The 15,583-nt window shown below is 43.5% G+C and overlaps 1 protein-coding gene across 5 annotated transcripts in view; it reads left to right on the forward strand.

Annotated features, from left to right (window-relative positions):
* The window catches only part of SASH1 (SAM and SH3 domain containing 1), a 346,563-nt gene extending 331,188 nt beyond the window's left edge, over window positions 1-15,375 (forward strand). For all 5 annotated transcript variants that reach the window (XM_018053320.1, XM_018053321.1, XM_018053322.1 and 2 more), the window contains 4 exons: window positions 3,271-3,384; window positions 7,321-8,453; window positions 10,706-10,837; window positions 11,988-15,375. In XM_018053320.1, coding sequence (XP_017908809.1) covers window positions 3,271-3,384; window positions 7,321-8,453; window positions 10,706-10,837; window positions 11,988-12,251 — 1,643 coding nt within the window. In that variant the 3' untranslated portion in view covers window positions 12,252-15,375. The remainder of the gene's footprint in view (window positions 1-3,270; window positions 3,385-7,320; window positions 8,454-10,705; window positions 10,838-11,987) is intronic.

A 15,583-nucleotide genomic window follows, 5' to 3' on the forward strand; every position in this document is an offset into this window, starting at 1 on the left:
CAATCAGGAGGGTCCAGCTTCTCTCACTGCATCTGTGCACGGGGAATGCCAGCCTTCCCACAGGGTTCCTCCATTCAGGAAAGACTCTCATTGTGCCAGAGCAATTCCTTCCAGTGATCCCAAACCCATTCTCCTTGATCTGCCAAATGAAAGCTGTCTTTTAAGAAAATCATTTTCATAAGAATTGTAATCAGGAATTATGTCAAATAGGTGGGAAAGTACAGAGAAAAATAAAACAAATCCACATATCCACTGCCTGCTGCTGCTGCTAAGTCACTTCAGTCGTGTCCAACTCTGTGCGACCCCATAGACGGCAGCCCACCAGGCTCCCCGGTCCCTGGGATTCTCCAGGCAAGAACACTGGAGTGGGTTGCCATTTCCTTCTCCAATGCATGAAAGTGAAAAGTGAAAGTGAAGTTGCTCAGTCGTATCTGACTCTTTGCAACCCCATGGACTGCAGCCCACCAGGCTCCTCCGCCCATGGGATTTCCCAGGCAGCAGTACTAGAGTGGGGTGCCATTGCCTTCTCTGATATCCACTGCCTAAATCCAACTAAAGTTAACATTTTGTTGTACTTCAATCCTTACTTTTTAAAGACATAAATTTGCAAGGCCATTGGAAGGCCTGCTATCCAACAATCCCATTCTTTTCCCAAGAGAACTACACTCCAGAAAAATGGCACATGTCCTCACGGCATAAGTACCTTTTGATGTTTGGATGTCTCCTCAATGTCTTAGCATGTTTTTCCTTCCTCTGTGTGTGTGTGTGTGTGATGAGATGGAGGAAAGCTTTAGTCCAAATTCAGGTCGTGTCCAAATGAAGTTTTAGCCCCAAGCCCAGTGCTTCATTCTCACTTGACTGTGAGAATGTTCATGAGTCTAGCTCACTTTTTTCTTCCTTTGTGCCTTGGCATTAATGTTAGTGAGTGTGGGGAGAGGAAAAGGCCTTGGTTTGCAGTCCATCTAAAAGATACCCCTCCCCTTCATTCTCCCTAAGGAAGGACAACCTGCCTGGGAAACACTGGCTTTTAGTTTTAAGGAATTTTGCTAAATTTGATAGTGGGATTCCTGCAAGTAGCTGCTGATTGGATCCTTCAGGAAGAAAGTGGCTCTATCTCCTTGAGAATGAAGAAAATGGCTCTATCTCCTTGACATATGTCTCCTGATTTTATAAACTGATTTGCCATTTTCAGGCACTGCAAAGGACCCCTTCACTCCCCATAATAACTTCAGGTTATTATGCCGCTGTGTGGTAGGCTGGCATCCCCAAAGTTGCAGGCACAGTCCTCATTTTCCTGCAATGATGGGGACAACTTTTCTGTTTTATTCCCATTGGTCAGCACTTTGGAGTCTGTTTTGGCCGCTGCAATGCACTGACCTATCTCACCAGGGACAGACTGCATTGATTCCTCTTCCTAGGTTGTAACTGATAGCTCAAAGCCCTCATTTTACAAGTATCATTTTCCTAAATAACATGCTAGGCTAGAACAGAGGCTATTCCAAATCCACAGACTCATCCATACAATGAGGACATCACGCTAGATGTTCCAGTTTCAGTGTGGAGGAAGGGAAAGGGTTTGCTCTTGTGCTACCAATTAGTTAATTTTACATTAATCACTTTAAAAATAGCATTTCTTATTTTGGTGCTCTAATTCAAGGGCTTATCTGCCAAGGTTTCTGTTATAAAGTGCTTTCCTTGTGAGAAATACAAACAGGAAGTGGTCAGTGGACAGTAGGAACCGCTGGTGTTTATCTGGCAGCCCTCAGTCTTCCCACAACTTTTTTTTAATGATGAGAAGAGACATCAGATTTCTGGTTGTGTGTGTGTGAGAGAGAGAGAGAGAGATGGAGGAGGGGAAGTGAAGAGAAAAATAAAGCCATTCATCATCAACTACTTATTTTATGTAGAAAATGTTTTGTTTCCTGTTTATCGACCAAGCATTTGGTCCGCCTTATGATTGAAAGATGATCTCCCTGTAACCTTGAACCTGCATAAGGTCAGCTGTGCCGTTTATAGAATGTGCAGAGCTGCACAGCTTGGGTGATGAAGGCCCACGTGACTTCCCATGTGATTTTCTGTAGGCTGACTTTCAGCAGAAAGCATCTGATGCTTCTCTCTAGGAGGATTCCTTAGGATGAGGACGTCCAGCCTTCTGGCACCCACCTTAAGGGTATTCTGGAGGGTGTTTTCAGCTTTTCCTGTCATACCTTTTATGTGCGGAAATAGAAATGCTAACCCAAGACAAAGGGAAAAGGAAAAAGGAGGAAGAACCCTCCAACCTATTCGCAGCAAAAGGATTTGCCCCTGGCCCCTCATGGGTTAATCTCCCTGGTGGCTCAAACGGTAAAAGTGTCTGCCTGAAATGTGGGAGACCTGGGTTCAATCGCTGGGTTGGGAAGATCCTCTGAAGAAGGAAATGGCAACCCATTCCAGTACTCTTGCTTGGAAAATTCCACGGATGGAGGAACCTGGTAGGCTATACTCCATGGGATTGCAAAGAGTCGGACACGACTGAGTGACTTCACTCACTCACTCCTCATGGGTTTAGGAGTTTGTGTCCCCTTTATGGCAGCCTTGCTCCCTTTGTGAGACGCTTCTCACTGTGGTGGCTTCAGTTGTTGCGGAGCACGGGTTCTAGGTATGCGGGCTTTAGTAGTTGTGGGGCAGGGGCTTAGTTGCTACACAACATGTGGGATCCTCCCAGGCCAGGGATCGAACCCATGTCTTCTGAAGTGGCAGGTGGATTCTTACTCCACTATACTACCAGGGAGGTCTGACGCTCACTTTTATATCAGCTCCCAAACTTGGAAAGGTGGGAACTTATTTGAAGCATGAATCTTCTAGATCTCTACAAAGCATACAGCCTAATTCCTCCTTGTGAAAAGCCCATTTATTCACTCTCTGCTCCTGCTTGGTGGTATCAGCCCTCAGAAAGGACTGTGGTTGCTTTTCCCCCACTTTTGATACAATGCTCTGAATTTCTCCTCTCCGTGGTTGACCTGAGGCCAGTTATCCTCCGAGTGACTTAGAAGGCATTGATGTGTTTCACCTCTGTGCTCTCTCTCCAGCCTTAGCTTCCCATGATACTTGATTTGAAAAGAAAAATGTCCTGATCTCACTCATTTAATTTTGTTTTCATCCAGAATCTAAGTCTTCAAAAATGTATGGTGAGAACTGAGGATAAAATTGGGATGCGATGGATTTGAAAACTGCTTTTTTCTTTTTTTTCATTCCCCTTACAATCCCATGCCATGTGTTCATCTTCTCTAGGTAACAGCGACCAGTCCGGATCCCAGGAGAAGCTGCTTGTTGACAGCCAGGGCTTGAGCGGATGCTCTCCACGAGACTCAGGATGCTATGAAAGCAGTGAGAATTTGGAAAATGGTACTCTCAGCATAGATAATCACAGCTGCATGGTCATACGCAAGCCTTCTGGGCCATTTCTTGGTGTCTGTGCTTTGGCTAATGACTATCTTTCTTCCGCAGCCTGAGCCATTGCTTTTGAGAAAACTAGAAATAGGGAGAGGAGCTTTTCCAGGGCAACTAACTGGTGCTTGATTCAGATCCTTAGGTGGGAGGAAAATCTCTCAAGAATCTGGGGAATGGATGATGCTGAGAGATGAGTAGAGAGATCTTTTCATTAGTTACTCTTCCATCCTGCAGTAGCACCTAAGTGGAAAGAGCTTAAACGTACATGTTAGAGAAAGGGACCCCAAACTTCCCATTGTCTTGCAACTCTCGGAGATTAGCCCTCCCTCTACCTCTGGACCATGAAAAAAGTTAAGGGGGTTTAGAGTGGGGAGACCTGGAGTGCATAGCCAAAGACTTGGGTCAAATTACATCTCCAACCATCCCTTGCTCTTACCTCTAAAATCGGTAATATGAGTTTCTCTTTTATAGCTTGTTCTGAGACTTAAAAGTAATAATATATCAGAAATACCTAGCATTTTGTAAACACTGATTATGAATGAGGCAGTGGGCTAGGTGCATATGTATGCAATTTGCTAATTATCGCTCAAATCCTGCAGTGCATATCTTATAAGTGAAGATGCTAAAGAGAAACTGAACAATAACTGAAGCTCTTGTTCTCTTCCTCTTGGCACCGCTCTGGCTCCTAATGGTCTTGCAGTCAATGATAGACAGTTTTTTTTTGCTTTGCCACACCATAGAGCATGTGGGATCTTAGTTCCCCAACAAATAATGGAACCTGAGCCCTGTGCATTGGAAGACAGAGTTTTAACCACTGAACTGCCAGGGAAGTCCGAATGATAAACAGTATTTTAGACCTGATTTTCCAATACCATAAGCATTTTCAAGTCCAAACTCTTAACTACTTAATGTCATCATGCATCAGCCAGGGATATCTGGGCTTAGTTGAACTTCAAGCCAGAAGGGATTTGTTTGTATATGTTATATATATAGTTTGTGTAATGTTATCATAAGTACCTTCACAAATCATGGATTGGATGAAAGAAGGTTGACCTATTTCGGGAACAAGGAAAAAGGCAACATATTCCATAAAAGATCTCTGCCTATTTATTTGCTTATTTGGTCTGAGGAGCAGGAATATCCTAGGGCTTAGGACTCTTGTTCATGAGTCTCTCATTTCAATATGAGAATTTCGAGAAGCCCCGCGGAGAACATTGTTACAAAACTAGGGCATGAAAGTTTGGTTTCTTCAGATCATTATCATCCATCACCTCAGTTTTTCTTCTTAAATAGACAGTAAACCTAAGCAGGGCTGGCCCTGAACATTCAGATCGGGGACCGCAGTAGCAGAATGACTCCTTCCACAAACAGATACATCATGGCAGCAGTATGTCATCATTTCAGTAGGAAAATATCTAAATTCATATTAAAATAATGTGAAAAGTCTGACTTTATTCAAATATTGCTTCATTGTTATGAAAGCTAGATCTCTAAATGAAGGGTACATGATTAAATCATAAATATTACATTTTCATTAGACAAAAAAAAAAATCTCAAAACTTCAGACCAGCTAGACAGAAAGAGTATAATTACCCACATATGATATGGTACTTCCTTCCCACTCAGAGAGCATGCATGACTAGGGGCTCAGAGTTATGGTGCCCAAAACTTCACACGTTGGGCCAGCCCTCCTCATGGTCTAGTTTTTGAAAGTTATTGGAGAATATGTATTTTTAGTTCGCAGAGTAGGTCCCATACCCACTACAAATGATGGACTCAATTTGAATCAGTGGTTTACTTATATCTTCCATAGTTTAATGCATTTCATAGTTTAATGAAAAGACATTCAGTAAACAGGTTTTGGACCAATGGGATCAACCATCAATTTCACTTTGAAACGCTGAGTAGAAGTATACAGTGTGCATAGGAAATGGCTAGAGGTCCACAATTCAAACCAACTAAAAGCACTTTAAAAGGAAGATGTTTTCAAACTAGATTTTGACATTTTCCGCCCAAACTTCTCTGCTTTCTCCACAAAATAGTTAAGGATATGGTACCTCTCCCAACCTTTGCTTTTTCACACATGAAACCAAGCTGCACGACTTTGCTCTGGTTTTACTAGGAAAGTATTTTCATCGAGTGGAGAAGTAAACAGCGGGTTTACAGCAGTAGTACCTCTTGTGCAGTTTGTGACTTCTGATTCGGGAGCTCATGCTGCTTGAAGCTCTGGTTTTTATCTATGATCTTTGGGATCCTGCAAGCCCCAGAGGCCTGGAGGGGGCACTTGGTGGGGTGAGTGATGGTGGCCACAGTAGAGGGGCTGGGCCTCAGCCTTGAGCGACCTCCACACTTCAACTTTGCTCTGTTTTATGAATGAAGCTTCATTACAAAGGATCCTCCTGCTTTGAAAATCACTGATTTCAAAAGTACACTGTTCTGAGAAAAGACAATTCTCTTACCATTATGAACACCGTGGTAATCTTTTCCTTTCTGACCTCTTTACCGTTCTCCTTTCCAGTTAGCCTCTGCTGACTGCGGTGTGAGGCGAATAAATTCCTTCTAAAATACCTGCAGCCATAAAACCGAAATTGTGTGTCTCCTATGTCCTTTCCTTTTCGCAATAAAAACCAACATTTGAGTGTTGGGAACTATTAGGTCCATAAGGAAAACAATTTACCAGGTAGGCCATCCATCAAGGCCACACAAGCAGCGAGCGGTATCTTAAAAGCCTCAGCTGCATGACAGAAGGACAGAGCGATATCAAGGGAGAGGACCATCTGAGGGCCGTGAGTCTTGTTCATTGTTTCCCTGTCCTAACAGCCCAGAGGTAGTCCATAGGAAATTCCAGATGGCTCACTTGTCTCAAACAGAAAGGGAGTCCTAAGTGGACGGGAATCCGATGCACTCGGTGTTACAGTTACTCGGTGTTACGCAGTGGGCAGCTCTGTTCATCAAGCAGCAGAAGCAGTTAGTATCAGTCAGCGATTGTTAAGTAAGTAGACTGTGGCTGGTTGATAAGTTTAGTTATCAGCCTGACAGTTAGTTTACTTTAATGAGGTCTGTCGCTTCACTTGTTATTAGAACCGTATTGGTATCTTAAAGGCTCACTGGCAGTAGACTTACCTAAGCTTGTTTACTCATTGTTACCAGGATTGGCTGACGGTTTGCAGGATACATTTATTTTACATACTTGAACAAAACACAAAGCAGTGAGGGCTTGAAAGACGTTTTGAGGGTTCAGTGGTCACCAGTGAACCTGGGGAGGATACCATTTAAAGCAATGGTCCCCTACCTTTTTTGGCACCAGGGACCGGTTTCGTGGAAAACAATTTTTCCATGGACGAGGATGGAGGGAGGGATGGTTTGGGGGTGATTCGAACTCATTATATTTATTGCACACTTAATTTCTGTTACTATTGCATCAGTTCCACCTCAGATTATGGGGCCTTTGATCCCGGAGTTCGGAGATTCCCCTACATAAAGAACCTGTCCCCTTTGCAACCATGGTCTTAGGAAACTGTACTGTAATCAGAAACCCGTCAGTGTGGTTCCTTAGTGGGATATGGATAATGCCTTCTTCCACACTGACTACAGCTGCGAACAGACATTAGGCCTAGATTTATATTATTGCCTGACACAGCATATTTTCTTTCCACATAACTCAATTAACTTTCATTTCCCCGAGTCCCTTAATAAGACTAAGAATTCTTTCTAAAGAATAAAAATGGAACCACAGTAGCTCCCCATCACCAGTGGTGACTTTATGTCCTTAGTGTAATTCCACAACGGGATATGGGAGTTGGAGATTTCAATAATGTTAGCGCACCTTTTACATCAATTTGATTGATTTGCTTTTTAAAATGCGATTGTAAAAATCTCCTTGCCTTGTAGGCAAGATTCGGAAAACCGGCCTCTCTGCCAAGTCATCCACCGAGTCCAGTTTGAAGTCTTTCAACAGGAACCAGCTGGGCAACTACCCAACCTTGCCTTTGACAAAGTCAGTGGATGCTTTGAAGCAGGGAGGGGAAGGGAGGCTGGGCGGTGGTCTCACCCCTCTCGCTTCCAAGAGCTGTGATCCCCCGTATGTGACTGATTTGAATAAAAACCGAAGGAGTCTCCCCGTTTCCATCTGCCGGAGCTGTGAGACCCTGGAGGGCCCCCAGACCGTGGAGACTTGGCCCCGGTCCCACTCCCTGGACGACCTTCAAGGAGAGCCTGAGAAAGGTGTGCCTGGTGAGGTGACAGAACCCTCCCCTCAGACTGTACCTGAAGTGCCACAAAAGACAGCCCCCTCCATCACAAAGGTTCCAAGCCCCAAACAAGATTCTGCTGTTGACAATGCATTGCTACTGACCCAAAGCAAGAGATTTTCTGAACCTCAGAAAACGACTACTAAGAAACTGGATGGCCCGATGGGGCCCTTTTCACGGGGTACATCCCCCCCTCCGTGTTTGCCCAAAACCTTTGACACCCAACTGCCTGCCGTTAAACCCAGTTTAACACGGACGCCTCTGGAGGGTCACAGGAAAGGACTCGATTTCGAAGGAACACATCACCCCCCGGGCACCAAAGAAGGCATGGATGCTGAGCAGAGGGGCCCTGAGATCAGAACACAGGCCAAACCTCCTGTCCAGCCTCCGCCTGTTCCCGCCAAGAAGAGCAGGGAGCGCCTCGCCAACGGGCTGCATCCTGTCCCTCCTGGTCCCCCTGGCATCCCCAGCCCCGACGCACCCGGCCTGCCGCTTAAAAAGGGCAGCCCTGGTGGCCCCAGCGACTGTCCCCCAGCGGTGGCAGCGGCCAGGCCTCCCCCGGGGCCAGAGCCAGGCAGCCCGCCAAGCACCAGGCCACCACCCTGGCTGTCGGAGCTGCCTGAGAGCGCCAGCCTCCAGGAGCATGGCGTGCGGCTTGGGCCCGCGCTGGCCAGGAAGGTCTCCTGCGCCCGCGGGCTGGACCTGGAAATGCTCACCGAGAACAAGCTGCGGGCGGAAGGCATTGACCTCACCGAGGAGCCCTATTCTGATAAGGTATCTGAGGCCCTGGCCCCCCACCCCTGTAAGTTGCGGGTGCCAGGCAGGAACAATGATATTGCCCCCCCGACGGCAGCTGGTGGCAGACAGTGGCAGGGCATGGGGCCCTTGTCACCCTGCACTGGGTATTCAGATGAACAGGGAGCACAGTGCCCAGATTAAATGCAAACACAGCCTTGGGGGATTTCTTTTTCTTTCCCTTCTCTTCTTTCACTTGTTTGTATTTAATTTTGGCCAACTGTTCTTTGCAATGAGAACTATCTGTGATTACTAGAACCAGGTCCTGAAACAAAGCTCCAGTTTCCATGTGTTACTCAACATCTGTGTATTTAAACTTTAACAAATCCCCATTTCATTTCATTGGATGTAAAATTGAATTAATAATAACCTTCATAAGTACCTCTTAGAAGTATTAATAGGAGCAAATGTTAATAAGATCAATGTAAACCTACTTTGAAAACTGTGGAGCCCTCAGTTCAGTTCAGTCGCTCAGTCATGTCCGACTCTTTGCGACCCCATGAATTGCAGCACGCCAGGCCTCCCTGTCCATCACCAACTCCCGGAGTTCACTCAAACTCACATCCATCAAGTCCCTGATGCCATCCAGCCATCTCATCCTCTGTCGTCCCCTTCTCCTCCTGCCCCCAGTCCCTCCCAGCATCAGAGTCTTTTCCAATGAGTCAACTCTTCGCATGAGGTGGCCCAAGTACTGGAGTTTCAGCTTTAGCATCATTCCCTCCAAAGAAATCCCAGGGCTGATCTCCTTCAGAATGGACTAGTTGCATCTCCTTGCAGTCCAAGGGACTCTCAAGAGTCTTCTCCAACTCCCTAGTTCAAAAGCATCAATTCATCAGCGCTCAGCTTTCTTCACAGTCCAACTCTCACATCCATACATGACTGCTGAAGAAACCATAGCCTTGACTAGACGGACCTTTGTTGGCAAAGTAATGTCTCTACTTTTGAATATGCTGTCTGGGTTGGTCATAACTTTCCTTCCAAGGAGTAAGCGTCTTTTAATTTCATGGCTGATTCAGATGTAAATGGGGCTTCCCAGGTGACACTAGAGGTAAAGAACCCGCCTGCCAGTGCAGGAGGTAAAAGAGATGCAGGTTTGACCTCTGGGTCAGGAAGATCTTCTGGAGAAGGAAATGGCAACCCACTCCAGTATTCTTACCTAGAGAATCCCATGGACAGAGGAGCCTGGTGGGCCCCAGTCCCATGGGGTCGCAAAGAGTTGGACATGACTGAAGCGCTACTTAGCATCATTCAGATGTAATAATTATACTGTATGATATCTGTATGGGTAACTGGGGATAAAAGATTATATAAAATACCCCCATTGTACCAAAAACATTGAGAACTATAATGAAAACTCATTTCTCATTTGTGAAAAACACAAACAAACATGTCGAACTGTGTGTATTCTCAGTCACTCAGTCCTTTTCAGCTCTTTTGAGATGCTGTGGACTATAGCCTGCCATGCTCCTCTATCCATGGAATTTTCCTGGCAAGAACACTGGAGTGGGTTGCCATTTCCTCCTCCAGAGGATCTTCCCCACCCAGGGATTGAACCTGAGTCTCCAGCATTGCGAGAGGATCCTTACCTCTGAGCCACCGGGAAAGCCCAGAGTACATCTACCAATATCAAAATGACTTTGAAGACAAATACATGAAAATAGATGCAGCTGTATGTTAGTCCTAGAAATGCATGAATTGTTCTAATGCATTCCTGAGAGTCTTTGTTATAAGCGCCTTATGACCCTGAATGCCTTATGATAAAATACTCCTCCTCTGCCGTCTTAATATTTAGTGAATGAACCCCTTTGAGTGGAAAGTAGTGGAAATTTTACTGTACAGTAAATGCTGGCCTAGTGTAACTCTTTGTAGCTTTGGGACAACAGTAGGTGAGCTATAGAGCACAAGTTTGCCCTTCAGTAACCTTTTGCAAAATGATCACATAGAGTGAGGTGAGGACCTTAGACCCCACAATGGAGGGTGATTGTGTTCTATTTTAACCATCTTTCAAGATGTATTTCCAGAGCTCATCACTACCTAAAAGATAAAGATGTAAAATATTCTCTCTAAAATATTTGTCCTGACACTAAAGAAAATAGATTCACTTCAAATTAAAACTTGTTGGTCTTACTTTCCAGTAGCTAAATGTCTTATCCTACCTTATGTTTGCTGTTCTTGGAGAAAGAAGAAGATCCTCGCAGCCCTTGCTAAGAGATTTCTGTTCTTGCTCGCAGCACGGCCGCTGTGGAATTCCTGAGGCCCTGGTGCAGAGATACGCAGAAGACTTAGACCAGCCGGAAAGGGATGTCGCCACCAACATGGACCAGATCCGTGTCAAGCTGCTGCGGAAGCAGCACCGCATGGCGGTGAGCAGCCCACGGTTCAGGGCTCCCCTCACCCAGCTTTCTGAAGTCCATTCAGTTATAGGGCTTAATGATGGGCATGCTGGTAGCCAGAGTAGCCCAGGGTTCCTTCTAAGATATCAAAGGGAGACCCCTGGGGGAAAGTAATACGTATTCAGCCTGCAGAGTTGTAAAAATACAGTTTCAGAAAGAAAAAGATGAAAATTATCCATAATCCCAGAACTGTGAAAAAAAATCCATTTGGTTATTTCTCTGCACGTGTATAATAGTACATGTACAATTTGGAAACCTTAATGTTTTCAGTTATCAGATTGTGAACCTATTTCTTTGTTACTAAAATTATTTTATTTATGTTTCAAAGTGTTCTAGTAGATGTGTCTTAGTTCAGCTAATTCCATATTATTAAGACATTTATTTTAAATAATTGAGTGAAGAATGTCCTGGTTAATAAATTCTATAGACTTTGTTGACTAATTTCTGAGGATATAGTCCTTCAAGAGGATTTGCTTCATTAAGACTTCAGAAAATCTCAAGAATTTGCACATTTGGTGGTAAATTGCCTTTCTGAGAGGTATCTCACTTGGCCTTCACAGAAGTCAAGTATAAATGTCCATTTCCCTGCTCTAGCCAACATTTATTATTGTATTTTTAATTCTTTATAATTGATTAATTTTAATTAATGCTTAATTTAATAAATGCTGAATTTTCTGGATGTTAGTGTAGATTCAAAATACAGAAGAAAATCTACTTTGTATGAGTATCATTGCTTTTATGGGTATCTTATTTTTTCACACTATCACATAGGTTTGGTTCTTCAGTCACCATAGGGATCATTGATTGAAGAGTGTGACCACCATGAGACAAAATAGCCAGAAACATAAATGGTGATGGTCTGGAGACTTCCACACTTAATTGCGGTTAGATCTAATTCCAAGTACTTTCTGGGACCTCAGACACTTTCTTGAGGATTTGTTTCACCTTGAGAAGCCAAGAAAGAATTCTTGATGCTTTGACATCTCATGGTATTATCCCTTTCTGATAGTGTAGTATTAAATATAATATTTCTGCCTAGCTCTCCTCTTAGGCAGAGAAGAAAGAGCTCTCCAGTGGCACTGGTCAAATCTTGATGAAATCGCTTTCTTTGTTTTCCTAGATCCCAAGTGGTGGACTCACAGAAATCTGCAGGAAGCCCCTCTCTCCTGGCTACGTGTCATCCGTGTCGGATTGGCTGGTTTCCATTGGTCTGCCCATGTATGCCAGTGCCCTCTCTGAGGCAGGCTTTAGCACCCTGGGCCAAGTGCCTTCTCTGTCCCACACTTGCCTTCAGGAGGCTGGCATCACAGAGGAGAGACACATAAGCAAGCTCGTGTCTGCAGCCAGACTCTTCAAACTGCCACCAGGCCCCGAGGCCATGTAGCCAGGCCCGAAATGGGCCTCCCTGGACAAGAGCCACCCGTTCACTGTGCTCATGATGCTGATGCAATTCCTCCTTGGCTGGACATGCAGACCAGACCCAGGAGAAAGGCCCAGTGTGTTGCCAACAGAGCTCGGAATCTTGGCACAGGACGACTGATGACCTTCTCTTCTCCAGAAAAGCCCCCACCAGGAAATTGGTGTGGTTCTCTGTGACCCCCAAAGGAAAGACAAGCACTTAGTTTTGTTTTCAGGATACAGTAGAACCAAGATGCCGATTTGCCACAAATGCTTTGCCCACAGTCTGTCTTGGTGCGCTGGGCAGGGGCAGGGGGCAGGGGGAGAGGCTGCCTGTCCCGTTTCTCAGCATGCTCCTCACTCTTCCGTCACCCTGCAGGGTTTCTGGGGCCCAGACAGGCTTTAGCCAGGCCAAAGTAACAGCCTCGGGAGTGACTGTACACTATTGATCAGGCTCATGTGTTCAAAAGTAAGAAAATCTGGCTGCACTGGAAAAAGAAAGCCCTATTCTCCTTTAGGTAAACAAGAGACGTTTTAATAGTTGCTTTCTAGCAAATCAGCATTTATTTGCCTTAATGTAAGCTTTTAAGCAGTTATCTAACCTAGTGTTCACTACCTTGTAACCGTAGTTCCAGATCCTCAGCTTAGACTGCCATCTAACGTATGTGGGATGTTTCCAACAGAAATGGGCTTTTCTAATTGTCTCACTCTAACGTGGCTTATTTTATAGGGGTGTTTATCAGGCCAGGATTCATGTTGACTTTCAGATTTTCAACTAACTACAAATCTGGTAAAAAGCTCACTGAAATTCACAAAGATGTCATGTGTGAGAGTATGTTTGTGTGTTTGAGGTTATGATCTTTAATTTTAATCAGTTTAGTGTTGTTACCATGTTGGTCATTGTGCTGCAGTGTTGACTTGGAATCTTGACCATGTCCATTCCAAAATTCGGTCATCGGATAACAGATTACCTTTGCAAAAAGTCATTGTAAGTTGAATATTTAAGGAAGACATTCTTTAAAGGGAAATAGTTTATAAGATATTTTAAAAGATTTTTTTCCTGGTTTTATAGTTAAAATACTGTTTTCCATCTTATTTAGGTAATTCACTTAAACATAATAAAGGTTCATTATGGAGCCAAACAAACTATATTGGCCATGTATTAAATAGTTGCATATTGTCAGTTCTTTTCCAGCTGATTTCAGCATTCTCTTTTAATCTGTTGTCTGATTTTCTAGCAGACAGAAATTGTTTCCAGTTGCTTATAAAATTATTTTCTTTTACATTCTTATCATGAGCCCTATTTTAAGCATTGGGTATGATCATTTCTGGTAGAAATGTTTAGAGTCGTGATTTAAAAGTTCTGTAATATTTTATCTACTCATTAAAACAAATGATATCCCTTAGGGGAGAGCGGGGAAAAAAGGTGTTTTCATGAATTACAAAGCCATTTTACCATTTGCTTTAAAATAGATCTGGATCCATATTTCTGAGGAAAAGGACATTCTCAGGTAGTATTTTTTTCATGCTTTGGGTATGCATTTTAAAGAATAATATATATTTCTTCAATAATAGTCACCTTCTATAAGATGCCATGTAAGAAGTTGTGGAACACTAGAAGAAAAAGCTAAAGCGGCCAAATTTCTGTTGAACTCTTAAGCCCATTATGACATTCCTGTGGGATGTGACATTCCATGTAAAGCGTAAGGAGGCTGCAGGCTCTGCTGTGACTGTGTCATTGGAAGGGATTTCATGTGTGAAGGAGAGGATGCTCTAAAATGGATGGGCTCCTCACCCCACGTTTTCGGTGCCTCATCGTGACTTGTGAGAGAGCCTGCTCAGAGTTGAAGCTGAGCTAAAAGACCACACATACCAGGAAGTCCTATAGTCAGGTGGTACATAGGAGCAAAGGAGAAGGGAAAATCGTACGTGAATTTCCTGGTGTCAGTTCATTTTCACCGTAAGATTTCCACGTACGTAATAGAGGTGCCAGAAAAGTGAACTCTCTGAATATGAGTTTTTAAGAATGCCAAACCGTATTTTTTTTTTTTTTCATTCTTCTTTGGAAATCATTGCCTTTGCCTAGAAGTGAAATTCAGGGACCATGAATCATTTTCAGTGGAAGGGCTTCCTAGTCTGTGGGATTTGAGGTGATTTTTACTTTATTGTGCTTTTTATTAAAATCCTTTTGTTTTTAAACTTTTAGTATTTGTTTGGTCTTCTTTTGCTTTAAACTTTTAAATTGACCTTAGAAAAGCCTGAATGCTTGCGTGTGACATTTGACTGAGATGGTTTGCGGCCGCCTGTGGATGCCGGAAGGCAGGTGGCCGGCTTCAGCAATATCCGGTTTTCATCCGTTGCACTTGGTGCCGAATGTTAGGAAGGGTGAACACTGTTGTTTTAGGAAAGCACAAGAGAGACCTGGAGAGGCAGTTTGGCTCAGGTAGCTACACATCCGTTGTGTGTCATTTTTCTCTTTGAAGCTGTCTATAAGGAAATGCAGCCAGCCCCAACCACTACTTACATTCCCAGATAACCGAAAAGTAGATAGATTGTTCACGGCCTTGCCTTACTCAGAGGCCCTTTTCTCTTTTCCTGTACCCAGGGATGGGTGAAATTGGAAATAAGCAGTCTGTTGAAAATTAGTTCCTGACAGAGCGAAGTTTGCTTTCATAATTGCAGCAAAAGATGTCAGTTCACCAAGTCAATGCCGCATGGGTGTGCTGTATTATTTTCAGAAAAAAAAAAAAAAGTCTGAGTCCACGTTATCTCGATTTTAAATTGATAAACAAGAAACTGTCAAGCAAGTTATATAACAACTAACAACATTGCACTTTCTGTATATGAAATCAATATTTAAATAACTTATTTTTCTCCATTGCTGTTCTTAAACATTGTAAGTAGCTGTAATATACCAGTACCAATATGTTCTTGCGATTGCTTCAGCCCAAGAAAGCTGTGTATTGTTTTAAAAATTGTAAAAAATTATTGTGATGATGCATTTAGCAAAAAGAGGTGGACAGAAGGGGTTTCCTATGTATCAAAACTTGTCTATAATTATGTCATCTATGTACCTAGAAAAAAAGTAAATAAATTTCTTCAGTTGAATCTGTCTCTTTTGTTGTTCCCTAGGTATTTCAAAGGTGAGTAGAATGAAAGGGAATTAATGAGGTGTGGTTTAAGGATAAAATGTATTGCAAAAATAGTAGTTGTGTACAACTATACTGCCATATTATTTCTGCCACATCACCAAAACTCACTATCACATTCAAATTCTCCTTGACAACTTATTTCAGTTTTTTTTTCCAAATATTGCAT

The sequence above is a fragment of the Capra hircus genome, chromosome 9, assembly GCF_001704415.2.
Source record: "Capra hircus breed San Clemente chromosome 9, ASM170441v1, whole genome shotgun sequence".
Classification (NCBI taxonomy): Eukaryota; Metazoa; Chordata; class Mammalia; order Artiodactyla; family Bovidae; genus Capra; species Capra hircus.